Below are 26,073 nucleotides of genomic sequence, written 5' to 3' on the forward strand. Positions count from 1 at the left end.
AAAGGCCCTCGACCACCGCAGCGACTTCAGCAGCTGTGATGGATCCGACCCCCCGAGCTGTTTCCAGGGTTCCCTCCTGAGAGGAGGGCATGTCCACCGAGTTGAGCTCCTCAAAGTGTTCCTTCCACCTCTCGACTGTCTCCTTAGTTGAGTTCAATGTTACGCCGCCACCCTTACAGAGAACATCCTGGGCCACGTCCCGTCGACCACTGCAAAGGCGTCGGATGGTTTGCCAGAATATCTTTGAGGCTTAAACTCTTTGGTTTTATTCGGTAAAGTCACGTAGGTAAAACGAATTAAAATAAAATAAAAGCTTCAAATCTAGAATCTTTGAGGCTGCCCAGTAGTCCCTCTCCATGGCTTCTCCAAACTCCTCCCACGCCCAGGCTTTTGCTTAAGTGACTGCTACCACTGCCACCCTCTTGGCAAGCCGGTACCTCTCAATCGATTCGGGAGAACTTTTTCCGAGCATAGCTCAGAAAGCCTCCTTCTTCAACTTGACAGCTTCCCTCACCACTGGTATCCACCAGTGGGTCCTAGGGTTGCCGCCATGACAGGCACAAGCTGCCTTCAGGCCACAGATTTTCGCAGCTACATCGACAATTGAGGTCCTGAACATCGTCCACTCCGACTCAATGTTCATGACCTCCCCTGGAGTGTCAGATAAGTTTTCCCGGAGAGGAAGTTCAAATCTTTCTGCACTGGGTCTTCCGCCAGATATTCCCAGAAAACCCGCACTATTCGTTTGGGCCTTACACGTCTATCTGGTCGGTGCCCCAAGCATCAGATCCAACTTACCACCAGGTGGTGATAAGTTGACATCTCTGCCCCTCTCTTCACCCGAGTGTCCAGAACATATGACCTTCGGCCCAAGGTGCTTTGGTACCAAGTACACTCATGAGCATCCTTGTGTTCGAACATGGTGTTTGTTATTGACATTCCGTGACTAGTGCAGAATTCCAATAACATCTCACCGTTCGGGTTGAGATCAGGGGGGCCTTTACTACCCAAAATCAACATTTTATAGATCATCTGACTGACATGAGCTGCATACTTAGGTGTATTTTGTAAATTGAAATGACAGTACTCAAAGCAACACAGATATGCTGGGGGTGGGAGCCTCTAGCACGCATCATGCCACGAGGTATCCACCACCATCTCAGATCACACATGAGAGGATATCGACAAACAGGTTTATTTTAAAACGATGCTCAGTATCTTATAAACATGTACATCACCTTGGGTTAAAATTCTCTCAGCACTATTTTTAATCATCATATGTCCTTACTGCAAATAGCAATAATACTACGGACAGTGTTTTTTTTTGTTGCTTCAATCTGCAAGGAGTTTTAAATCTCTCAACACGATTTGAAATCAATTCGAAAAGCATTGATGAGTCGCGTTAATTTTGGTATTTGCTCGTGCGCGGCAAAGGAAAAAACGCTGCGATGCAGAAAGAGAAGTGAGCCTGGTGGCAAAAATCGAGATGCCACGCGCTCTGTGGGCAGCTTGAGGGGTTGGGGGCTCGGGCCTAGGGTAGGGCTTTCTCTTTTCTTTCATATAGATTAATAGCAGCAGATTAAAGGTATAATTTTAGATTCGTTATCCGCTTCATTCTAAATTTGGGGTAGGACGGGTGGGCAGGGGTTCGCTTTGTCCTTCACATCAGGACTCGCAGGGCCATGTAATTAATACTTTTTTATCTTATTTGTAAACTGCTGAGCGAAGACTACAGGGGCAGTGGCGGCAGAGTGTTTACGATGGCGGTCGACGGTTTGGGATTCGTGGCCACGTGCCACTCACAGCCTGCCCAAATCTACGACGTGCCATTCTGTGCGTCAGGTGGGCCGCGTTGGCCACGTAGGCCTGGGTCCCGATTCGTTTTGATTGGTCGACTCGGTGGTAGGCGCTGAAGCAGGTCCATGGCACCGTGAGCGTAGCCCACCTCCCCGGCAGCGGCGCGCCATCGGTGTCATCCACCGCTCCGCTAAAAAGTCCAGGAACAAGAGGACAAGTGAGAATGGCCCCCTTAAATATCCTGTCTGTCACAGGACATCCTCAATTCGGTTTTACGAGTTTTTTTTTCCGTGGTGTCACCGTGTGAGATGGAGGTCGTGGTGTCACCGTGTGAGATGGAGCTCGTGGTGTCACTGTATGAGTTGAATGCCCGTGTCATTCAAGGTTAAAGTTGATTTGGTGTAGCCAGGCAAGAACTTAAGCAAACCAACAAAGATTCTCAAATGCGAGAGTGACCTGGGGGGCGGGTGAGTGGGGCTCACCAAAATGCCAAAAGCAACAACACGAAAACAAATACTCGTACAGCAACGAAGGGCGAATGGAAATCGGAGCAAAAAACACAACAAGCCATCGCTGGCCGAGTGCGAGGAGGCAGAGGAGAAGGGGAGGGAGAGCCACCACGGCGTCGCTGCGGTCCCCAAACATTTCCTTCATCCCGCATGCGAGTGTGAACGGTGGCTTACCCGGCTGGCAGGATTAACTCGGATCAACACGCAGTTAATATTGGCTTTGCTACCAATATTATCTATAGTAGAAGCTTTTTGGGTTAGATCACGTGAATATAAACGTCCCATTATACCCGCCACCACCCGGCAGAGTCAATTTGTGAGATTTGTCACGTCAACAAAGCATTACAATTCGTTACTAGTACACCGGTGTGTTGGAGAGTAAACCCACAATAATGAATTATAAATGTTGTAGTGGGTTTACTCTCCAACACACAATCGGTGTGCTAGACTAGTAACAAATTGGCACGTTTTGTTCACGTGACAAACCTTACTAATTTGGCTGTGTCGGGTGGTGATGGTGGTGGTGGGTTTAACGACACATTTTATTTATGCGATCTAACCCCAAAAACCTTTATTATGGATAAGATTAACTTGGTCCAATCGTGGCCTACATTTTGTGCCTTTATTGCTGGTTAAACAACAGCCACCGTTGCCAGCCCATTCTGGGATGGCATTTTGCCCATTAGCCCAACATTGACGCACGTTTCGTCAGAAACCTCGCCCTGCACCCATGCTGACCTGATGCTTCAGACATCGTTCGCCCAACTGCTGCACCTCCTCGCCCAATCCTGACTCGGCCTCAAATAATCAATCCAATGTTTTTTATGACATTTATTTTTTTTTCCCAGCAAAGCCTCGCTGTATCCCAAGACTCTTATTTTAGTAGGGTGTTGTTCCTCAGCATTCACGGGACGTAAACATTTTTTTTGTTGCCGGCATAATGTTGGCAAAAATATTGGACAACGACGCTTGGCGCGCGTGACCTGCCCCTTTCTTCGAGCGTCTTCAAAACTTCCACGGCCGAAGTGTTCACCAGAGGGGGCCGTGGGCTCAAGCCGTGGGGACTCTGCGACGAGCGGCACACCGCTGGGAAACGGCGACGAAGACCACGTGGCTATGGGGCGTCAATGTCAACACTGGAGGGGGGGGGGCATCCGCTCTGAATGGGTGCCCTGAGGGGAGGCTGCAACGGTGGAATTTTGTTCTGAACGATGGCAACAAAAACTTCGAATGACGTCCCATCGTATAGTGTGTGTGTGTAGCTCCTCAAACGCATCTCACGATCGCCGCTCACACCCGGTGTCTGTCCCCCCCACCTCGTCCTCCTCTCTGAGAAGCGAGGAACCTCACCAGGTGGTCCTAAACGCAGCTGCGCCCCAACTTCTTGCACTTCTCGCACAGATGAGATGGGTGCGGCTTTCTCGGGTCCGACTTGTTCTCATTGTCCGGCTTATTCAGGGAATCCTGCACAAGAAGGTCGGGAAACACTGAGACAGATGTGGACAATGATAAACTATAATAAACATTCCCCCCCACCTCATCTTCCCCTGATTCAGTTGTCACGATTTGGAGTTGGAATTCGATTCAAAGGGCGCTGGAACGCGTTGGCGTTATCTCGTTTAGGGTCTGTGCATGATGATTGGGGGGTCGTTGCAGAGAAATGCGCCCCACATTTGTTGCATCGCGATTTACGCGCGGTTTTTTTTCACGTCACGCGATTTTGAAACGGCGCATTCGATTGACACTTGTATTTGTTAACCGCACGCGGTTATTGCAATAACGCGCTCCTCCAGCACGTGGGCCACGGTGCAGGCAACGCGCTTGCGAGCTCGTCGTAAGTCGGGCGGCAAGGTTGAGTCGCAGCGATGCTGCCTGAGGTGCAGCGGCATCACGCAACTGAACTTTTGTGCACCCCATTTGCCTACCAAATATGTCCGGTAATGATCTCACCAACTTGTTACAAAAAATATCTCTTTGTTTTTTATTTACTTTTTAGCAATTGTCTTTCTTTAAAAAGGGCTGTTACTATCTTTACTACACGTGTGGTAGTATTGCAGATATGACGTGTTGCTGTGACCAGTGACAAATGTTAACGTAAGAATGAGGTGTCGAAAGCGTGCTCTCCCTAACCCCTACGATTTATTTTATGTCATGGGAAAATTACTACTTAAATAACTATGAAAATTACTACTTGAATTACTATGAAAATTACAAACTATATTAGTATGAAAATTACGATGATAATGACTATGAATATTACGTTTAATGTACGCGACTTTTGAGTTGCGCCACAGAATGCTCTTCCATGCAATGGCACAGTTACTTTGGCGGTTCAATCAAACTTAAGGACGTGCATAATATTACTAAATAAATAATGCGCTACGCCGGCCAGTCGACCGTGAGGTTGCTTGGCCGTACGTAACGCATCCTCCCTCCCTCCCTCAGCACGGGTTGGTGAGTGGAAAAGGCCCGGCCCGGTTCAAATATTACTCAGCACTCGTGTGAGCTGTGACCAAGAAATCACAATTTCTTATGATATTGTTATCATGATCATGATGAGGGTCTGTGATCACCCGATGGAGATCTGAAACACAGTGTTTGCAATGTGGACTCGGGTTGTGACCTGGTAACATTCACTCTTTGATTGCACTGCAGCTCACAACACTGCAGGTCACAACAACACACTCACCACATTGCAGGTCACAGCAACACACTCACCACACTGCAGCTCACAACAACACACTCACCACACTGCAGGTCACAACAACACACCCACTCACTCACCACACTGCATGTCACAACAACTCACCCACTCACTCACCACACTGCATGTCACAACAACTCACCCACTCACTCACCACACTGCATGTCACAACAACTCACCCACTCACTCACCACACTGCAGCTCACAACAACACACTCACCACACTGCAGCTCACAACAACTCACTCACCACACTGCAGCTCACAACAACTCACCCACTCACTCACCACACTGCATGTCACAACAACTCACCCACTCACTCACCACACTGCATGTCACAACAACTCACCCACTCACTCACCACACTGCATGTCACAACAACTCACCCACTCACTCACCACACTGCAGCTCACAACAACTCACCCACTCACTCACCACACTGCATGTCACAACAACTCACCCACTCACTCACCACACTGCAGCTCACAACAACTCACCCACTCACTCACCACACTGCATGTCACAACAACTCACCCACTCACTCACCACACTGCATGTCACAACAACTCACCCACTCACTCACCACACTGCAGCTCACAACAACTCACCCACTCACTCACCACACTGCAGCTCACAACAACTCACCCACTCACTCACCACACTGCATGTCACCTCACGTCGCTTTCTGCCCCCCCCCCAGCACTGCTCCAACTCTGCAGTCCCCTCCCATCGCCTCTCTCCTGAGCCCTCTACAAGAACCGCCTCGCTGCAACCCAACAAAGGCGTCAACCTCCTGTCTATTGCAACCTTGATAGCGCTACTTGACGCATTGGGGCCTGTGGTCTTGTTCTCCACACACAACAACAACAAACAACACCCCCCACCCGCTCCCCAAAAACAAACTCGGTACGTCGGATTCAAAACTCCGGAGTGCACAAACCACCACCACCGCCACCACCGCTACCACCGCCAACACTACCGCCGCCGCTGCGTGCGTAACCGCTCGCGGTGAGGACCCACGGTAAGCTGCCCCCCTCCCCGCACCTGCTGGTAGGGGTACACGTTGATCATGCAGCGTTCGCATTCCTGCCCCATGTTGGCCCAGGAGAACGCGCTCCACCACTTGCGCCTGCACTTGGGGCACTCGAACGTGCCAAAGCACCGGTCTTCTCCCTGGTACGGGGTGAGAGGTTTGCCCGGGGAAGTTTCCTGTTGGGGGCCATGGTGGCGACATTGAGGACCCGGGAGAAGGGGGAGAGGAAGGGAAAAGCACAAACACACGCACAGACACCAACCTCGACATCACCTCTTGGCTTTGTGCACTGCCGACACGTAACGTCCTCCACGCGTCGTTTAAAAGTGTCCAAAGATATAAAAAATTAAATAAATGATCGTTGGCACTGTTTCAAAGCTTCCTGATGTTGTTGATTTGTTCCTGTTTTTTTTGCTGGTTGTTTGTTTTGTTCACGCATCGAACGTTCAGTGTGCGGCTGCTCTCTGAAACGCATCACAGCGAGTGAGCGAGCGAGCGAGGTGTCACTGCACGATTACACGCGGTCCCTGCTTTTACCCGCAAATTCCCATGCACATTTAAACGAATAGGCTTTTCACGAGCAAATATTATTAATTGGAATTGATTATTCAATTTTGGGGGTAAAAGAGTGTGTGTGTCGTGTGTTGTTCACCCTCCTCCACCCAACGCATCCAATTACCGTACTTTCCCGCATATAACCCGCGGGGTATACCACTTTTTACAAACAAGACCCTGCGGGGTATATGGAGGTGCGGGCTATCCCAAAAATATTTTACACGTGTGACATGTCATAACTCGTTTAAATGTTTTCATGGTAGGACTATCCACTATGCAACACTTAACTTTGACAAAAGCACTGTAGAATAAACCACTCACACTGAAGTTGCACGTTATCACGTTTTAAATTAATTGTTTGCACAATTAAACGACAATGTTTGAAGTGGGCGCAGTTTACCGACGATGGGAGAGCTGGGGGGAGAGGTGGGGGTTGGGGGGAGGGGCAGCTGGGGGGAGAGAGAGGTGGGGGTTGGGGGGTGGGGCAGCTGGGGGAGAGAGAGGTGGGGGTTGGGGGGTGGGCAGCTGGGGGGAGAGAGGTGGGGGTTGGGGGGTGGGCAGCTGGGGGGGAGAGGTGGGGGTCGGGGGGTGGGGCAGCTGGGGGGAGAGAGAGGTGGGGGTTGGGGGGGAGGCGACGGCGTCACCGTAGTGCCGCTATCATCTGCGCAGTGCGCAATCTACCAGTGCTAAAACTGTACTTACTTATCTACCAGTAATGTTACTTATTATTGTATATTTACTTTTGTTACTTATTTACTGTTTTAAGTTCACTCGTTTCCGGTTAGTTTGTTTTCTTTGTGCACGTTATGATTTTAATGCTAACAATTGATAGTGGAATGTATTACAAATGTAAACTTCGTATTAATATGATGGAATTAAGCTGCGGTAACGACGTTAAATATATGAATGCATGCGGGGTATTTGGAGGTGCGGACTATCTGAAATTTGTTTTACACAAAACGCTATTTTTGCGGGAATATGCGTATGCGGGCTATATGCGTATGCGGGCTATATGCGGGAAAATACGGTAATAGTGAAGTTGTCACGTGATGAGTGAAAGCGACAATAACCGCTTGGGAATGTCCACCGGTAAATGTTGGGGAGCGATCGGCACGCGCACGCCATTTAACAATTGCAGCAAATCGACATCTCCGAACATCCTTGCAAACGAAATGTTCCACGTCAAGGGATTATCTATGGGAAAATGTTGAGCTAAATATTTAACTAAATATTCAATTCAAAATATAGTTTAAGTGCCTAGGTGAGGAGTCGGGAAAAAAAAAACATTACAAGAAGAGACTTTTTTTTTTAATTCGGCAAATTTTACAAAAATTAAGTTTCCATGTGAAGAGACGGTGGCGGTGCCTAAATGACTGAGGGTCACGGAACGGTCCCCCAGAGCCGCAGGTTGCCGACCCCTGAACTAGGTGGTGTGAGATGGAGGTCGTGGTGTCACCGTGTGAGATGTCCGGCAAAACAACCCCCTACCTCCTCGCGGTGCCGGACGGGCAACGCTGTCGTGGACAGCGCTGTGGGGGGAGATCCAAATTTGATTGGCTCCTCCCCTCATGGCATATGTGTCCACCACAGGGGCTAAACGGGGGCTCTGGACGGGTGCGAGGGGCTGGTAACCCCTCCACCTTCAATTAATTACCAGGAAACCACGAATAAAACTGAAATATGTAACAACTAAGCTTGTGCCGGAGGCCCCGGGGGGCCAGGCGTCTATGACGTCTCCTGGCCAAACCCCAATTGGCGGAGCCAGAAGATTGAATACCTACCCTCGGGGCTACTCCAGAAACAACGAAAAGCCACTACGGGTGGCCACGTGGAATGTTCGAACGCTCACTGCAGAGGAGAGGCTGCCACTCCTCTGTCGGGAGCTGGACCGGTACCGCCTGGATCTATGCGGCATTCAGGAGGTCCGGTGGACCGGCTCTGGCTCCTGCCACCATGAGGGGTGGACAGTCCTCTACTCGGGGCAGCAGACTGCCAAACAACAGGGTGTGGGTCTTCTTTTGAACAAAAGAATGAAGGGGGCGTGGGAGCGTGGCGGTGAGGTGTGGGAAGCTGTAAGCCCCAGGCTACTTTGGGCTCGCCTTCCCATCAACCGGAGGCGAGGAATGGTGGTCGTGGTTACTTATGCCCCCACCGAAGATGAACATCCGTGGAGGGATGCAGGCAAAGCCGATGAGTCAGATGCCTTCTATGACCTCCTGTCACAGGTGCTGGCTAAAGTGGCCCCTCGGGATAGAGTCATCATGTTGGGTGACTTCAATGCCCGAGTTGGTCATGATACTGGCACCTGGTCTGGAGTGATTGGAGGGCATGGGCCAGATCAGCTCAATAACAACGGTAGGAGGCTGCTAGATTTTTGTGCAGCCCATGGGCTTGTAATTACCAACACGCTGTTCCGGCATCGGCGCATCCACACAACATCATGGATGCATGCCGGGTCCAAGCAAGAACATCTGCTGGACTACATAGTGACGGACCAGCGAATGCGAGCCCATGTCCTTGACACCAGGACCTACCGTGGAGCTGATCTGCCCTCTGACCATCGACTAGTCATCTGTAAGATGCGCCTGCCATTCTTCCACTCCGGTGGTGGGTGTACACCCAGGACCCCATTCCAACCTAAAGTGGCCTGGTCTCAGTTATCTGATGAAAGTTGCAAGCGAGAATTTCATCATCGCTTGCGGCTGGGATTGGCATCGTCCCCGACTCCTCCTGATGTCGAGGGTAAATGGGCGAGGTTTAGGACTGTGACTCATGCAGCTGCAATGGCTGCTTTGGGTACGCGGCCCAGACCTCCCCAGACACCCTGGATGACAGAGGAGTTGTTCAGGATGGTTGAGAAAAAGCGACAGGCCCACTGTCATCGGCTACAGAATCCCACGTCAGAGAATGAGGAGACTTACCGCAGCCTTCGCTCGGAGGTTCGGAGAGCCGTGAGGCGCTGCAAGGATGGGTGGTGGTCGCGGGTTGCTGAGGAGATGGAGTCTGCCTCAGTGGCCCGTGATCACAAATCTCTATTTAACTCCATCAAAAAAGTAACCTGCAGCGCCACACCTATTACCATCATTAGGGGAAAAAACGGTGATCCAATTTCCGACCCCCAGGAACAGGTTCGCAGATTTGCTGAGCATTTCTGTGAGGTCCTGGGGGAGGGAAAATCCCTCAGCCAGGAAAAGATCGTGGCACAAAGTGAGGATGACCCTGCTGAGGATGCGGTGCCTCAAATATTGGATGAAGTCACCCCCTGTGAGTGGCTGGCTGAGGTGCCATCTGCTGAGGAAGTATTGAAGGCGATCCGGAGTCTGAGACCAGGAAAGGCAGCGGGCAGAGATGATCTCCCAAGCGAAATGCTGAGGGAGGGTGGCGTTTGTGCACAGACTGCCCTATATGACATCATAACAACAGTCTGGACCACTGGACGGGTTCCGCAGGATTGGAAGGATGCCCTGGTGGTCCCCCTTTTTAAGAAGGGGGACCGCACAGACTGTAACAACTACAGGGGCATCTCACTCCTCAGTGTGCCGGGAAAGGTCCTGGCAAGGATTATTCAGCATCGCCTTGCCAGGCACGCTGAGGAGAGGCTTGCGGAGCCCCAATGCGGTTTCAGGAAAGGGCGGTCCTGCACAGATGCCATATTTTCTGTCCGTCTGCTACAGCAGAGGTGTAGGGAATTCCAACAAGACCTACATCTCTGCTTTATTGACCTGGTCAAGGCCTATGATACCATCAGTAGGCCTGGGCTCTGGGTCGTTCTTCGTGCTTTTGGAGTACCTGACCCTCTGCTCACGATCATTAAGGACCTTCATGATGGTGAGCGGGCTCGGGTAAAACTACGTGGCCGGGAGTCAGAGCCATTCCCTGTACACCTTGGGGTGCGACAGGGATGTCCTCTGGCTCCCACATTATTTAACATCTATTTTGACCACGTAGTTCGTGAAGCCTTCAATAGCTGTACCGGGGGAATCTCCATATGGTACAGATATAATGGGAGGCTAATCGATGCCCGGGTGCGGTCAAGGGATGGCTCCCTATTGCTCAACCACGTTATGTACGCTGATGACTTGGTAATAGCTGCTCAGTCAGAGGAGGAGTTGGAGACGCTGCTGCTGAGACTGGAGCGTGCCACTAAGAGGGTGGGCCTTACCATCAGCCCCACCAAAACTAAGCACCTGCCTGGGTATTTTGTACCATCGGACACTCCACCCCCACAACTCCAAATCGGTGATGGGGCAGTTGTGGAGAGAGTGGAGAGTTTCCCATACCTGGGCAGTGTGCTTATGACTGGCTCCAGTTTAACAGCAGAGGTCTCACTCCGAATCAGTCGAGCGGCAATATCTTTTCATCGGTTGCGTAACGCTGTGTGGAAGCTACCTGGTCTGTCGCTCCGCACTAAGCTTCAGGTCTTTTCGGCCACGGTCATTCCCTCCCTTCTCTACGCTTGCGAAACGTGGACCCCCCTAATGGAACATCTTCGCCGGTTAGAAACATTTAGGCTGGCCTGCCTACGATCCATCCTGGGTTTAACCAGACTGGATTGTGTGAGGAGCTCACAAATTCTTGAAAGATCTGGGCAGGGTCCCATCGGTGAGCTCCTCCGGCAGGCAAGGCTGCGATGGCTGGGTCATGTAGCCCGCATGCCCAGCCACCGCATGCCGAAACAGCTTTTGTTTGGCCGGATTGAGGGGGCTAAGCGGGCGCGGCACGGGCTAGAGAAGAGATGGAGTGATGTGGTACAGGAGGACGTGGAGCTGAGTGGACTTGCCGATGACTGGTACCAGCGGTGTCAAGATCGGCCTCTGTGGAGGAGGCTCGTGAAGGATACTACTGGGCAGTTGGAGGCAGTCGCCCTCCAACAACAACGGAGGGCGGAGGAGCGACGCTCACAACAGCGAGCGGAGCGCCGGGTGGCTAAAGCACAGCAGGTTGGCACAATAGGGGGCACAGGTGGTGCATCAGCCAGTCATCTCAGTCAGTCGACCCGTGGCACCTGGGTCTGCCCCGTGACCTCCTGCCAGCGGGCGTTCGACACTTCACGTGGCCTCAGGGTGCACATAGCCTGGCACAAGCGTCGTGGTGACGTCACCGCCACTTAGTGGCGAATGGCGGTTGTTGTTGTTGTTGGTGTCACTGTGTGAGATGGAGGTCGTGGTGTCACTGTGTGAGATGGAGGTCGTGGTGTCACTGTGTGAGATGGAGGTCGTGGTGTCACTGTGTGAGATGGAGGTCGTGGTGTCACTGTGTGAGATGGAGGTCGTGGTGTCACTGTGTGAGATGGAGGTCGTGGTGTCACTGTGTGTGATGGAGCTTGTGGTGACAGTGTGTGTGATGGAGGTCGTGGTGTCACTGTGTGAGATGGAGGTCGTGGTGTCACTGTGTGAGATGGAGGTCGTGGTGACAGTGTGAGATGGAGGTCGTGGTGTCACTATGTGAGATGGAGGTCGTGGTGTCACTGTGTGAGATGGAGGTCGTGGTGACTGTGTGAGATGGAGGTCGTGGTGTCACTATGTGAGACGGTTGCCCGTGTGGTTGAACGTCAAATTTTAGTTTGTGCAGCCAGACGAGAACTTAAGAGAACCAAGAAAGAGTCTCAAATTGCGAGAGTGAGGGGGGGGGTCACCATAATGCCAAAAGCAACGACACGAAAACAAATGCGTACAGAGCAATAAAGCGCGACTATAAATCTAAAACATCGAAGTAAAACAAACAACGAGCAATCGCTTCGGAGAAAACTCGCAAGGAAGCTCACCTGTGAGGCCATGTCTTGGGCGCAGCTTGTCGTGGAGAGGAGGAGTGGAGCCGGTGTGGTGGAGCGAGTGAGCGAGCGAGACTCACGACTGCGATGCGAGTGGAAAGACGGGCGCAGCGGTATTTAAAGTCGCTGAACGGCGCGGGGAGTCACCAAACTTAATTGCTTTTACAGCTGAGCCGAAGCGTCACTTCTCGGAACGACACTAGCGCACCGACACACGCACACCGACACACATACACCGACACACACACCGACACATACACACGCACACCGACACACACAGACACACACCGACACATACACACACACCGACACACACAGACACACACACAGACACACAACAACCGCCATTCGCCACTAAGTGGCGGTGACGTCACCACGACGCTTGTGCCAGGCTATGTGCACCCTGAGGCCACGTGAAGTGTCGAACGCCCGCTGGCAGGAGGTCACGGGACAGACCCAGGTGCCACGGGTCGACTGACTGAGATGACTGGCAGATGCACCACCTGTGCCCCCTACTGTGCCAACCTGCTGTGCTTTAGCCACCCGGCGCTCCGCTCGTTGTTGTGAGCGTCGCTCCTCCGCCCTCCGTTGTTGTTGGAGGGCGACTACCTCCAACTGCCCAGTAGCGTCCTTCACGAGCCTCCTCCACAGAGGCCGATCTTGACAACGCTGGTACCAGTCATCGGCAAGTCCACTCAGCTCCACGTCCTCCTGTACCACATCACTCCATCTCTTCTCTAGCCCGTGCCGCGCCCGTTTCGCCCCCTCAATCCGGCCGAACAAAAGCTGTTTCGGCATGCGGTGGCTGGGCATGCGGGCTACATGACCCAGCCAACGCAGCCTTGCCCGCCGGAGGAGCTCACCGATGGGACCTTGCCCAGATCTTTTAAGGATTTGTGAGCTCCTCACACAATCCAGCCTGGTTAAACCCAGGATGGATCGTCGGCAGGCTAGCACACACAGACACATGAACACACACGCACAGTGTACACACACACAGACCCATGAACACACATAGTGTACACACACAGACACATGAACACACAGTGTACACACACAGACACATGAACACACACAGTGTACACACACAGATACATGAACACACACACATAGTGTACACACACAGACACATAAACACATACATAGTGTACACACAGACACATGAACACACACAGTGTACACACACAGACACATGAACACACAGTGTACACATACAGACGCATGAACACACATAGTGTACACACATACACATGAACACACACACATAGTGTACACACACAGACACATGAACACACACACATAGTGTACACAGACACATGAACACACATAGTGTACACACACAGATAACACAACAATTGTTGACGTATTGATTCAACTTCTTATATTTAAAGACGTACCCAGCGGAAACTGCTCAATTCCAAGATGCCGTTCTTTTTTATCAGAAAGAACAAAAATGAATAAACGTAATTATTCTGGGAGGGGAAGCTCTCCTATATATTACCGTTTTCGATGCATTATTCAGATTTGATCATCATAAAATGCGAATTATTTTCGTCCAAAACCGCTTGAATCCCAAATAATTCAAAAACTATTTTAGATAGAGCAATGGTTCTCGCTTTAATTGTATTTGCTGTTAAACGCTCTATCAAAGGAAACCCCGCAATTTTTATTTTAAACGGTTTCTGAATGACACCAGGCACAGACATGTTGATGGGGCACTTGACATCGAGATTTGGTGGCCTTAAAATAAAAAAAAACACATCTGGCATTTTCAGATTTTTCCCTGTTTTTTGTGTCATAAAATCTACCTCCTGTACCAAATTTCAGCTTTCTAGCCTTAGAGGTTGATTTGAGACATACATACAAATGGAGGTCTCCATAGTAGTTAAGGATGAACAGCTAGAAGGCTGGGGTAGAAATAAATTCCGTTTAGATATATTGTTTTGTTTAAAGAGGAAGAGTTACATTGAGTAGTAGTCTGACCCCACTGAGTCACGTCGAGTGGAAATCCTCGGCTCGCCCTGCAGGAAAGCCACGGCAGGTGGACAACGATCACTGATGGTGGGTTTTGCCGTCGAGGAAATTCGTAACAACGTAAACACGCAAATCAACGCGACTCCGTCCCACACCAGTCCCTCATCAACGAATGAAAATCAAAATGTGCAACCTCCTGTCAGGTTGTATCACGGCCATCACCTGGACGTGCACAACTACAGCGGCATTGTTTCAACGGAGGCAAAAACAAAACTTCGGAGCGCTTTTCAACGACTCGGTGTTCTCATCGGCAGAGTCGGGCGGGGTTTTTGTTGCTGCTGTTGCTGCTTCAATCGATGCTGGCGAACGACCGCAGGTGTCCAGGCGAGGACCCCACCACGCTCTCGGTCACTTCACGGCAAGACGAGGCCGCTTGCCGTGCACGGTGCTACGTGGCAACGGGTGGGGGCAGCCACAGCGTCATTTAGCAGAAGTGAAGACGAACGCCGGCCACGGGTCCACGCGTGGGCCACGACGCCCACAGTTATTCTGGTCCACAGCCGCCTGCCGCCCGCCTGCTTGGGGGCAATGGGACAGGGAAACGCCTTAGTGGCGCGCTGTGGTTTCTGTACGCAAGAGGTCGCCAGGCAAACCGTGTGGCAACAACATCGCTAAATAGTACGCCGCCTGCCCAATCCCGACCCTGACGCCTGCTGCTGCTGTATAATTGGAGTTTGTGTGTCTCTTTTTCTCATCATCACGGTGGCTATGAGATGTTAACTACCTCGCCTGGTGTGCAGGAGGTCGTGAGTTCGATCCCGACCCTGACGCCTGCTGTATAATTGGAGTTTGCGTGTCTCTCTCATCATCATCATCACGGTGGCTAGGAGATGTTAACTACCTCGCCTGGTGTGCAGGAGGTCGTGAGTTTGATCCCGACCCTGACGCCTGCTGCTGCTGTATATTTGGAGTGTGCGTGTCTCTCTCTCCTCATCATCACGGTGGCTATGAGATGTTAACTACCTCGCTCGGTGTGCAGGAGGTCGTGAGTTTAATCCCGACCCTGACGCCTGCTGCTGCTGCTGTATAATTGGAGTTTGTGTGTCTCTCTCTCTCCACGTAGTCGCGTGGATTTGTCTCCGGGTGCTCCGGTTTTGCCCCCTTTCACATTTAGAATCAACGTCACCACGCGTTTAGAGTGTTTGCCTGCTATGTCCACGTGATGAGCCACCTTTGTTGAGCTATCATTTGTGATAGCCAGGTGGCTTCTGAAGAAGAGCGATGTGGCTCAGTGGGGGCCTTACCTGGTCAGACACAGAACCTCTCTCTCCCGTGCTCCACGTAAGGACAACGCAGGGGACAAGACAAATTATTTGTCTACTCATCCCGTCAGCCACGCGGCCTTCTAGGATGCATTATTTCAACGCAAGCAAAACCTCCTGCACATGATTTTGACATTCATTGCATCATGATCCTCAGCAGCAGCACATTGTCAAGCTTCGCTTCAGGCAATGCCGGTAAACTATCAGAAGTCCGTGTGGAAACTTTTAATTTTAAAACAGTCTGCCTCAGCAGCAGACCATGCTTTCCCACCTGAAGACGGACGCTGGTGTTGCTCCCGAAACGTCGTGATTTATTTTATTTTATACCTACGTGACTTTAGCGAAAGAACCAAAGAAGATATAGTATTGTCATCAGTGTGACAGAAGTATACAAGGCTTGCAGTCGATATCACATTGGGAAGTTAAAACTGCGTTACAAGATTTGAGGATACGACAACAGACGCTGTGAGTTAAATAAAATCGTGTACGGTAACAATAGTAATAAAATAAAGTCACAATCCTGGCGTAAAGATTAACTCACAGAATTGCATTCCGCAGAAGGAGCGACACTGACTCGGGTTCAGGGCTCCCGCCGAATGGAAAAAAACACTCGATCCGCCGAATCGATCCCACCTGAATCGATGCCCCAAGAATCGACGCGTCGCGAATCTTAAAGAGGCGATCAAATCTCCGGGCAGAGCGGCGCGCTCCTCACCGCTGCCTCCTGTGCCGCAATTATCTCGGCGGTTTCTCTCAACTCGTTCTTCTCTCTAACTCGTTCTTCTCTCTAACTCGTTCTCTCTAACTCGTTCAGCCGTTCACCGTGTCTAGGGATGCGTTTAGTTCGTCGTCGTTCCCTCGCGAGGGCCCCGCGTGGGTCAGGCAAGGCCGAGGCTGTTGCAAGGGGCCTATGAGGGCCGCTCCATCCGATATCTCTTAAGTTTAACACGTTCTAAGTTTAACACGTTCTAAGTTTAACACGTTCTAAGTTTAACACGTTCTAAGTTTAACACGTGCTAAGTTTAACACGTACTAAGTTTAACACGTGCTAAGTTTAACACGTGCTAAGTTTAACACGTACTAAGTTTAACACGTTCTAAGTTTAACACGTGCTAAGTTCAACACGTGCTAAGTTTAACACGTACTAAGTTTAACACGTGCTAAGTTTAACACGTTCTAAGTTTAACACGTTCTAAGCTTAACACGTTCTAAGCTTAACACGTTCTAAGCTTAACACGTTCTAAGTTTAACACGTTCTAAGTTTAACACGTTCTAAGATTAACACGTTCCAAGATTAACACGTTCCAAGATTAACACGTTCCAAGATTAACACGTTCCAAGATTAACACGTTCCAAGATTAACACGTTCCAAGATTAACACGTTCCAAGATTAACACGTTCCAAGATTAACACGTACTAAGATTAACACGTACTAAGATTAACACGTACTAAGATTAACACGTACTAAGATTAACACGTACTAAGATTAACACGATTCAACCCCACATCCAACCCCACCACGCCTCTAATCGTGGAGTTCTTCTTTCTTACTTGTGTGGTGGTTGTGGTGGTGGAGGGCTCATTCCGCGGTGAGTGAAGAAGCCCTCAAGTGCACGCCGAGGAGACGGTGGTGAGTGAAGGTGAGATCGGAGCGTTGTGTGGTGGTGGTGTCGTGGTGAGCGCGCTGCGCAATGAACCCGGCCAGCCGAGTTCAATTGCCGCTCACGGCCAACACCAGTTTGACGATTACTTTGAACCGGTCCTGGGCCGCCCCTAGGTCGACTTGGCCTCAAATGAGTACCTGCTGCTATGTGTAAACATCGCCACTGGGGAGACAAAGGCGGTCGGGCGTGGTGCTGGCCACCCACCCCCTCGTGTACCGTTCCGGCCTTCATAGGTGCTCGCTAACAGCACTTGCCCCTACAGTCTGCTACAGGCTGCACGGGGTGGGGGGTCTTTGTTGTGGTGGAAGAGTGGTGAGCGGTAGTGTAGCGGTTAACGCACTGCTACTAAACCATCCGCCGGAGTTCGATATCCCGCTCACGACGTATAACTTGGGAACATTTGAAACAATCCTAGCCGTCTCCCCTAGGTGAACTAGTCCTAAAATTAGTTTCGTACCTGAGACTGTAAACATCAGCGCTCGTGTGTGGCGATTGAGTGGTGGGAAGGTGTGGGTGAGGCGTGAATTGTGTGTGGCAGGAGTCGAGGAAGTGAACGTGATTGGGAGAGTTGGGTGAGGAGTGAGTGCCCTGTACATTTTAATTGTACACGGGAACTTGTATAACACGATCATTTGCACTCGGTCGAAAGTGGACAAATTTGCACAAATTATTACGATTTTTATTTTAAATTACTGCTAACGTAAGTGTCTCATATTTGCAGAGTGTTTTGTGGTACTTGCAGGTAAAACATGTTTTTGAATGGTGCAGCGTGAGAGTAGCAATCACGCTTTCGAAGGGCAGTCGGAACCCCAGCTGGACGAAAAGGACCCCCAGGAGTGAGAGTCGTTTGAGAGCCCTTTCAGCAGCGGCCTGACCACTTGAGAGTGGCTTGTCGTGGTGTGGAAATTAATTGCAGCCAAATACTCTTAGAAGCGCGACCACAGGGAGAAGCAATGCAAACTCCAAATATACAGCAGCCGGCGGTCAGGGTCAGGATCGAACCTTAAGGTGGTCCTGTATACCAGGCGAGGTGGTTAACATCTCACCGGGGAGTTCGTGGGTATGAAGTGGGGGCGGGGGGCAGCAGGTCGCTTATCCACCGTGGCGGTGGCGGCGAGTCCGGCCATGATGAGTGCCCATGCTAATACCGATGCGCCGAGCCCGCGGGCTCTACCGCCCCGGGCGCCGGGCGCAGCTGCGTTGAACTCTTGACTTCTCGCTGTGAGACTCTGAGCCGGAGCCCCCCCCCCTCCCCAGCAGCAGATGGCGGCTAAACAACTACAATAATAATAATTTGAATTCTCCTTCCGCAGTTTATTTTTGTCCTTGGCACGTTTGTCAAATAACCGCTGCAAAATTAAGCACGTGCATTAACCCAACCTTTGTATAAGCTGGCCTTTGGCATATCTGTCAACCCCATACCAGTGCCCTACCTTGTTACAGACCAATTCAGATCTGATTTGTCACCCCGTGCCCTTTAGAAATCCCAGCGTTCATCCTACAAAGAAACACAAATGTTTTTTTTGCCCGTATTGAAACGGCTATACGCTGCATGGACCTGAAAACTCAATTTCCCTGTACAAGAATACGGGTAAACTGTATGGATTGACAGCGATGCTTTGGTGCCTGTTCTCAGCAACTTTGTCACGGTTCTGTCCCCTTGTTTGTGTTGCCAGCGAAGGAGCAGTGCGGAGGGGGTGATGCGGTCCGCTTTGCTTTCCACTGGGCCAGCACAGAAGGATGTCTGCAGAGGATTACAGAGAACAACCCTGCTGCTACGAGTCCACCAGTGTGTGCCACTACCTTCTGGCTCCCCTAACCTAATAGTAATAATATATTTGCATATAAAGGGTGGCCCAAAAGTCAGAACACACATTTAATTAATTTTACACATAGCATTAAATATGTAATCAGCAGTATATCTGTTATCTTATTAATGTGTGCAAGCACTGGTGTCTTGCAAGGCCGGAGGGGTTACATTTTGAAGTTTCTGAATACAACAAGACTCCATCCTCTGCAGCAGAACGGATGCCTTCTGGGTGTGTAACTGCGTGTAATTGTCGTGGAGTGGCGTGACATGGCCACTTATGTCAGAGGTTTGCAGTTGACTTGGGCAGGCCACCCTGGTTAATGCTGTGGGTGTGTTCGTTAATCAGTCCGCTTTACCTGGCGAGAGTCGTGGTGGCAGAAAGTTAGGTAGTGGCGGTCCAGGCCTCGCCTTCGACAGACTAGCACGTCTACACTAAACACTACTACTGCTACACAAGAAAACACAAGTCAAGTCAGGACCCAAAGTTTTTGATGACATCTTTCCAGTGAGTGCTGAGTCTATAACCTTCCTCGGTTGAAATTGTCTCTGTGTCAGGCAGATTTGAAACACGGTAGGACCAATACTTCTGCCGTAGCTGATCATTATTTTAATGCGGCTGGCTCACGAAATTGATTTCTCTAAGACGAGTATTAAAGATTTGTTCATGAAGCCATCCATATATACAAACAGACAATTTCAACTTAGAGGAAGGTTTCGACCCGGCAATCATTGGAAAGATGTCATCAGCCACTTGGGGTCCTGACTTGGCTTGTGTGTTCATGTCAATCAATCTCCACCGTCAGCAGTGTGGTGTGTGGAGCGGGGTGCAAGGATTTTAGCGGCATTGTTGCTGCATTGGCACTCGTGCACTGCCCATGCCCTGAGCTACGCCCATCCCCAAACCTTTATAAACAGCTGGCCTTTAGAGGCTGACTCCTTTGCGTGATGACGACCGGTTGTGTTGTGATCGAAACGTCGTGATATTTTTATTCACTTATTTTTTTATATCTACGTGACTTTACCGAAAAAACTATAGAACATTTTAATTCAAACAAGAGTAGGCCATTGTTTAGGCAAGCAAGCTTAAAGTAATTTCAGTAGCATGCCCTGTACATTGCAATTGTACACGGGAACTTGTATAACACGATAATTTTCACTCGGTCGGAACGTGTACAATTGTTTTGCAAAAGCAATAAATAATTTTGAAATGAATGCTAACGTAAGTATCTCATGGTTGCAGAGTTTTTTTGTGGTACTTTCAGGTGAAACATGTTTTTGAATGGTGCAGTGTGAGAGTAGCAGCCACGCTACCAAAGGGCAGTCGTACCCTCGGCTGGACGAAAAGGACGCCCACGAATTGATGGGAGTTGCTTTATCTGAATGGCGCCCTGGCAGATGTTTGAAGTCTTAGCAAAAACATCAGATGCCTCTCCATGTCTGTTAATATAAAAAAAATGTTTTAACCATACTACTTGTCCCATATCCTCCTGGAAGCACTTTATTTCAGCAGCATCAATATAAGGGAAACTCGACTGGTTTTAATATTCAATGTCTCCAGTAGACTTGAACCAACCCTGGTGAACTTCCAGATGTTTATGGTCAATTATCCTCGAAGATTTGGGTTCTCATTTGATGCAAACATTCCACAAGCATTGGTTCGAACAAGCCTGGCTGCTGATGAGACACTGAATATCTAAACCGATCCAGAGTATTTTGCCTGTATTGAATCGATGCTGCTGAAAGTATGCACTCTAAAACTACAATAAAAACGTTTTATTTTACCAAGTAAGGCCCCACTGAGCTATATAGCTCTTTCATAAGCAACCTGGCTATCACTACATCAAAACTACACCACTAACAATAACCTAATTCTTACTTTAAAATTGTTATGCTATGTACAATTTGATGTCTGTTAAGTGCCTTCGTAAAGGCACTATATAAATCTCGATAAGAAGACATAGCCCAATGAAGTGGCTTTTTGTGGAAATTCATTGCAGCCAAATACTCTAAAACGGACGTTTCCAAATATGGAGTGAAAACCAGGAGGACCTGGATAAACATCCACACGACCACGGGGAGAACATGCAAATCCCCAAATATGCAGTAGGCGTCAGGGTTGGCTTCGAAACCACAACCTGTATACCAGGCAAGGAGTTTAACATCTCACCACGGGCTGTGTGGCAGATGGGATGTGTAGTACAGAAACAACCACGTCTTTTGTAGGTGGAGAGACGGTAATGTGTGGGGTGTTGTGGGCTGCTGGGTGACTTTGTTAACTTTTCTCCATAGCGACGTCCGTGCTGATGTGTTGGTGTCTCAATAGAGCGATGGTTGATGACGTTAACTACCTCGCCTGGTATGAAGGAGGTTGTGGGTTCGATCCCGACGCCTGCTGTATATTTGGAGTTTGCGTGTCTCATCATCACGGTGGCTAGGAGATGTTAACTACCTCGCCTGGTACACAGGAGGTCGAGGGTTCGATCCGGACCATGGCGCCTGCTGCTGTTTATTTGGAGTTTGCATCTCTGGGGTTTTCCTCCCACATCGAGAATGAACATCACGCGTTTCATAATAATTCAATGTTTCTAGCGCTTTTCATCAAGGATCTCAAAGCGCTGTACATGACAGCAGCAACAGACACTCGGCATAAAATTTATATTCTAAATGCATAAATTACTAAATTAACTAAACGTAGTAAGCGGAAGCGTATAAATAGGTTTTTAAGGCACAGTTTAAAACAGTTCAGAGATCCCTGATGTCTCGTGGAAGAGCGTTCCAAATCCTGGGGGCTACACGGGAAAAATCTCGGTCACCCATAGACCGAAACCTCCACCTGGGACACATCAGTTGGGGTTCGTCCACGAGGAGGGACATTGGGGCCATCGCCCCACCAAGCAGCTTTAGATGATAAATTATTTCTATGATTTTAAAAAAAAACCGTTTCCATTAATTGTGTTGCGTTAAAAAAAACTTACAATGGTTATTTGAACGTGAATTGCCTAATATGGCCTCATGAAGATAACATTTTTAGTTCGTATCGGTGAGACTTTATTTCTTCAGTCATTGCGATGAGCAGCTTCACATTGCAGCCACGCCAGTAGCTACAACGAGACGCCTGTAGCTACAATGAGACGCCTGTAGCTACAACGAGACGCCAGTTGCTACAATGAGACGCCTGTAGCTACAATGAGACGCCAGTAGCTACAATGAGTCGCCTGTAGCTACAATGAGACGCCAGTAGCTACAATGAGACGCCTGTAGCTACAATGAGACGCCTGTAGCTACAATGAGACGATGTCAACGCTGGGTGGCCTTGTAACAGGATATATTTGTTACATTACACTTACTCGTGGCTTTTAAACCCACAACTTAAAAGTGTCGGATAATGTCACAGCGTAGGCCGAGCTTTCCATTCGACAATGTAGCAGGTGTCACAGGGGTTGTGGAGCGCGGATTTGAGGGTCATGGGGACAGCATTTGAGTGAAGCTTTTGTTCCTGCAGGAATTACTCTGGTTCTTTCGGTAAAGTCACGTAGAAAGAAAATAACGTAAATAATAGAATACGACGTTTGGATTGCAACACAAGCAACCGTCATCAGGTAAGAATGAATAAGAAAACAAACTTACAAATATAATGCAATACAACACAGAGAGTTGGCTAACACAACAGGCAACACCCCACGTGGTTGATTACGTTCTTCCAAAGATTGCTACATTTTAGAGAGAGACAAAACACAAACACGGAGACACATGGACAGACACACAAGTCCATGTGTCTCCGTGTCTGGAACGAGATAGGTGGACTTCTCCACAAATCTGGCTGTCGCCTGATGAAGCTAGTTGTAATTACTGGCGAAACGTCGTACTCAGATTGTAAATGTTGTGGCTTGGCTCTCCAACACACAACCGGTGTGCTGTACTAGTGACGAATTGGCGTGTTCTGTTTATGTGACAACCCTTACTAGTTGGCTATGTCGGGTGGTGGCGGGTTTAACGACAATTATAAATTTACTCGATCTAACCTAAAAAAACCTCTATTAAGGCCAACAACATTGACGAGGTTTTTCTCAACGAGAACACCATCAGAGGTATGACCACAACAGCCCCACCTAGTGGACGTGTCACGAGCAGCCGCTGCTGGGACACGGAAAAGACTTTGCACCATGCCCAGATCTTCGGGCCCTTGAGAGGGTGGTGGATGTATGGGCCTGAACCAGTGCCGGATTATCCTCGTAGTAACGTGTAGTAGCTACTACACGTGTAGTAGCTACTACTACACGCGTAGTAGTAGCTACTACTACTACGCGTGTAGTAGTAGTAGCTACAGGTCCCACACTTTCAAGGGCCCCGCGCTAAACGCTTTCAAGCTATCAATTCAGGTTCAGTGATTCTGCACTTGCTCTATTACTATAGTACTATACCGCCTTCAACTTTTATGAACGACTGGGTGGTTAAGGTTAGTTATTATGTCGTATCCGGCTGTATAGCAAAGGATTAAATAAAATTACTTGACTATGCAAGTGAAAATTTCGTGTTTTAATATGTACTTGTATTTTTTTATTTAGGGCCCCTTTATAACATCACGTGCTACAGGCCCCGAACTAGCTTAATCTGGCACTGGGGTGAAGCATGTCAATGATATCGGCTGAGGGTAAGATTGTTCACCGCTTTGTAAGTCAACAAGAGGATTGTAAACTGTGTTCTACGTGAAACTGGAAGCCAGTGCAGGGAGGCTAACACTGGTATAATGTGACGTGAAGGAGGAGGTGTTCTGATTTAACGCCCGAGCAGCCGCATTCTGAACACGTTGCAAATTAAATTAGCACCTTCCTAGCCGCGAGTATTTTGGCCGCTGCTATCAGTGTCGACATGAATAAAACCACCTCGGTTGAACCATCACTTGTGAAAGGCCACGTGGCTTCTGAAAAAGAGCCACATAGTTCACTTAACTTTAGCCTGAGTGAGGCCTAGTTAATAGTGCGACGGACCACAAGCTGTGTTCCTGCCAGGGCAACATTGCCATGGACCCCAGGCTGTGTTCCTGCCAGGGCAGCATTGCCACGGACCCCAAGCTGTGTAAATGCCAAGGCAACATTGCTACGGACCCCAAGCTGTGTTCCTGCCAAGGCGGCATTGCCACGGACCCCAAGCTGTGTTCCTGCCAAGGCAACATTGCCACGGACCCCAAGCTGTGTTCCTGCCAAGGCAACATTGCTACAGACCCCAAGCTGTGTTCCTGCCAAGGCAACATTGCCACGGACCCCAAGCTGTGTTCCTGCCAAGGCAACATTGCCACGGACCCCAAGCTGTGTTCCTGCCAAGGCAACATTGCTACGGACCCCAAGCTGTGTTCCTGCCAAGGCAACATTGCGACGGACCCCAAGCTGTGTTCCTGCCAAGGCAACATTGCGACGGACCCCAAGCTGTGTTCCTGCCAAGGCAACATTGCCACGGACCCCAAGCTGTGTTCCTGCCAAGGCAACATTGCTACAGACCCCAAGCTGTGTTCCTGCCAAGGCAACATTGCCACGGACCCCAAGCTGTGTTCCTGCCAAGGCAACATTGCTACGGACCCCAAGCTGTGTTCCTGCCAAGGCAACATTGCGACGGACCCCAAGCTGTGTTCCTGCCAAGGCAACATTGCCACGGACCCCAAGCTGTGTTCCTGCCAAGGCAACATTGCCACGGACCCCAAGCTGTGTTCCTGCCAAGGCAACATTGCCACGGACCCCAAGCTGTGTTCCTGCCAAGGCAACATTGCGACGGACCCCAAGCTGTGTTCCTGCCAAGGCAACATTGCCACGTACCCCAAGCTGTGTTCCTGCCAAGGCAACATTGCCACGGACCCCAAGCTGTGTTCCTGCCAAGGCAACATTGCCACGGACCCCAAGCTGTGTTCCTGGAAAACTTCACGGAGATCGTCAAGACGGCCAAGGGTCGTGAATGAAGAGTCCCCTGTGTGGGCTTCAGTGGGGCCGTCTGGTCGAGCAGCAGAGACACGAGAGGCCAAGAAACGACATTCCAGTCGTGGGCTGAGCTCACGGAGGGCTAGCTCGAGCACCATCCTGCGGCGGGGAAAGGAGGCGGTGCAAGCGGTTCAGCCGAGCCCACAACAGCCAAAAATCTGCTGTCCCTGTCTGGGGGGGCGCTGTTCAACCCTAGCACATGGGGGGCGAGAAGCCGTGCATGTGTGACGAGTGCGGCAAGACGTTTTTCTCGCGCACGGCCTACAAGTATATATTTTTTTCTTTTCCGCTTGTGTGTTAATCTGTGTTTACCCCGGATATTTTAGAGATGGCAATTCTCCTGCTGTGTATCCTACTGCTGTCCCTCCCGACCATATCTAGTGCCACACTCAACTCTACAAACAGCTACCCTCGTTACTTTGCGTCCAAACTTGTTGCTCTATTTGCCACTACACCTGCTAATGAAACAGCTCATAGACACTTCTACACTCCATCATTGTATCCTTTTAAACCCTGTCTTTGTCCCATTACTTCACCAGCACTCCTTACAAACTTCATTCTGCTCTTAAAAATAACACCATCTGCGAGCTACTGCTATTCGTCCAAGGTTCGCTGTTTTTCATCATTTCACAGAAAATACTTGTGCAAATTAATTCTTTTATTATTTCTGGGTGGTATTGAGCTTCATCCTGGCCCAAATGAAAAGAACTCGTATAATTCTGTAGATTTTTCTGGCAGGAAAGGTGTTGGTGTTCTACATGTCAACATCAGAGGGCATGTGATTAAATTAAGTCAACTTAAACTAGAAGTGGCAAATCTTGACCCGGATATTTTTTGCCTAACAGAAACATTTCTCACTCCTGCCGTCAATGACTTGCAGATTGCGATTGACAACTATAACCTTTTTCGGCTTGACCGAGAATCTAAAGGAGGTGAAATTGCCATCTATGTTCGTAATACTATTGCATGT

General features: G+C 49.6%; 1 protein-coding gene and 1 non-coding gene across 6 annotated transcripts; one reads left to right on the forward strand and one right to left on the reverse strand.

Annotated features, from left to right (window-relative positions):
* Positions 1-1,181: 1,181 nt before the first annotated feature.
* Positions 1,182-16,292, reverse strand: LOC116952673 (zinc finger CCHC domain-containing protein 24-like). 5 transcript variants are annotated; one of them, XR_012947069.1, is made up of 6 exons: positions 16,205-16,292; positions 14,333-14,916; positions 12,362-12,449; positions 6,054-6,218; positions 3,657-3,770; positions 1,182-1,987 (listed from the first exon to the last, which is right to left on the reverse strand). XR_012947069.1 is itself a non-coding variant. In XM_076074428.1 (5 exons), exons 2-4 carry the CDS (start codon positions 12,371-12,373, stop codon positions 3,666-3,668), a joined length of 282 nt encoding a protein of 93 aa, XP_075930543.1. In that variant the 5' UTR covers positions 12,374-12,449; positions 14,333-16,221; the 3' UTR covers positions 1,182-1,987; positions 3,657-3,665. The 5 variants fall into 5 exon arrangements, 2 of the variants coding, with proteins under 2 accessions (XP_075930543.1, XP_032828136.1); XR_012947070.1 differs by having other exon boundaries at positions 14,333-14,919; positions 16,205-16,259; XR_012947068.1 differs by having other exon boundaries at positions 15,935-16,221.
* Positions 16,293-18,447: 2,155 nt separating this feature from the next.
* LOC116952831 (small nucleolar RNA U6-53/MBII-28) lies at positions 18,448-18,565 on the forward strand. The gene has a single exon (XR_004404513.1). It is a non-coding gene; the product is annotated as a small nucleolar RNA U6-53/MBII-28 (small nucleolar RNA).
* The last annotated feature ends 7,508 nt before the right edge of the window (positions 18,566-26,073 follow it).

This window comes from Petromyzon marinus, chromosome 48 (assembly GCF_048934315.1).
Source record: "Petromyzon marinus isolate PM22_M1 ecotype Great Lakes invasive population chromosome 48, UKy_Petmar_22M1.pri1.0, whole genome shotgun sequence".
Lineage (NCBI taxonomy): Eukaryota > Metazoa > Chordata > Hyperoartia > Petromyzontiformes > Petromyzontidae > Petromyzon > Petromyzon marinus.

What these genes read in the sequence shown, in the direction of transcription:
- LOC116952673 (XM_076074428.1), bottom strand. An exon ending in ACGTGTACCCCTACCAGCAG is followed by an intron (nt 3,771 to 6,053) that starts GTGCGGGGAGGG and finishes CTTCTTGTGCAG; the next exon opens with GATTCCCTGAATAAGCCGGA.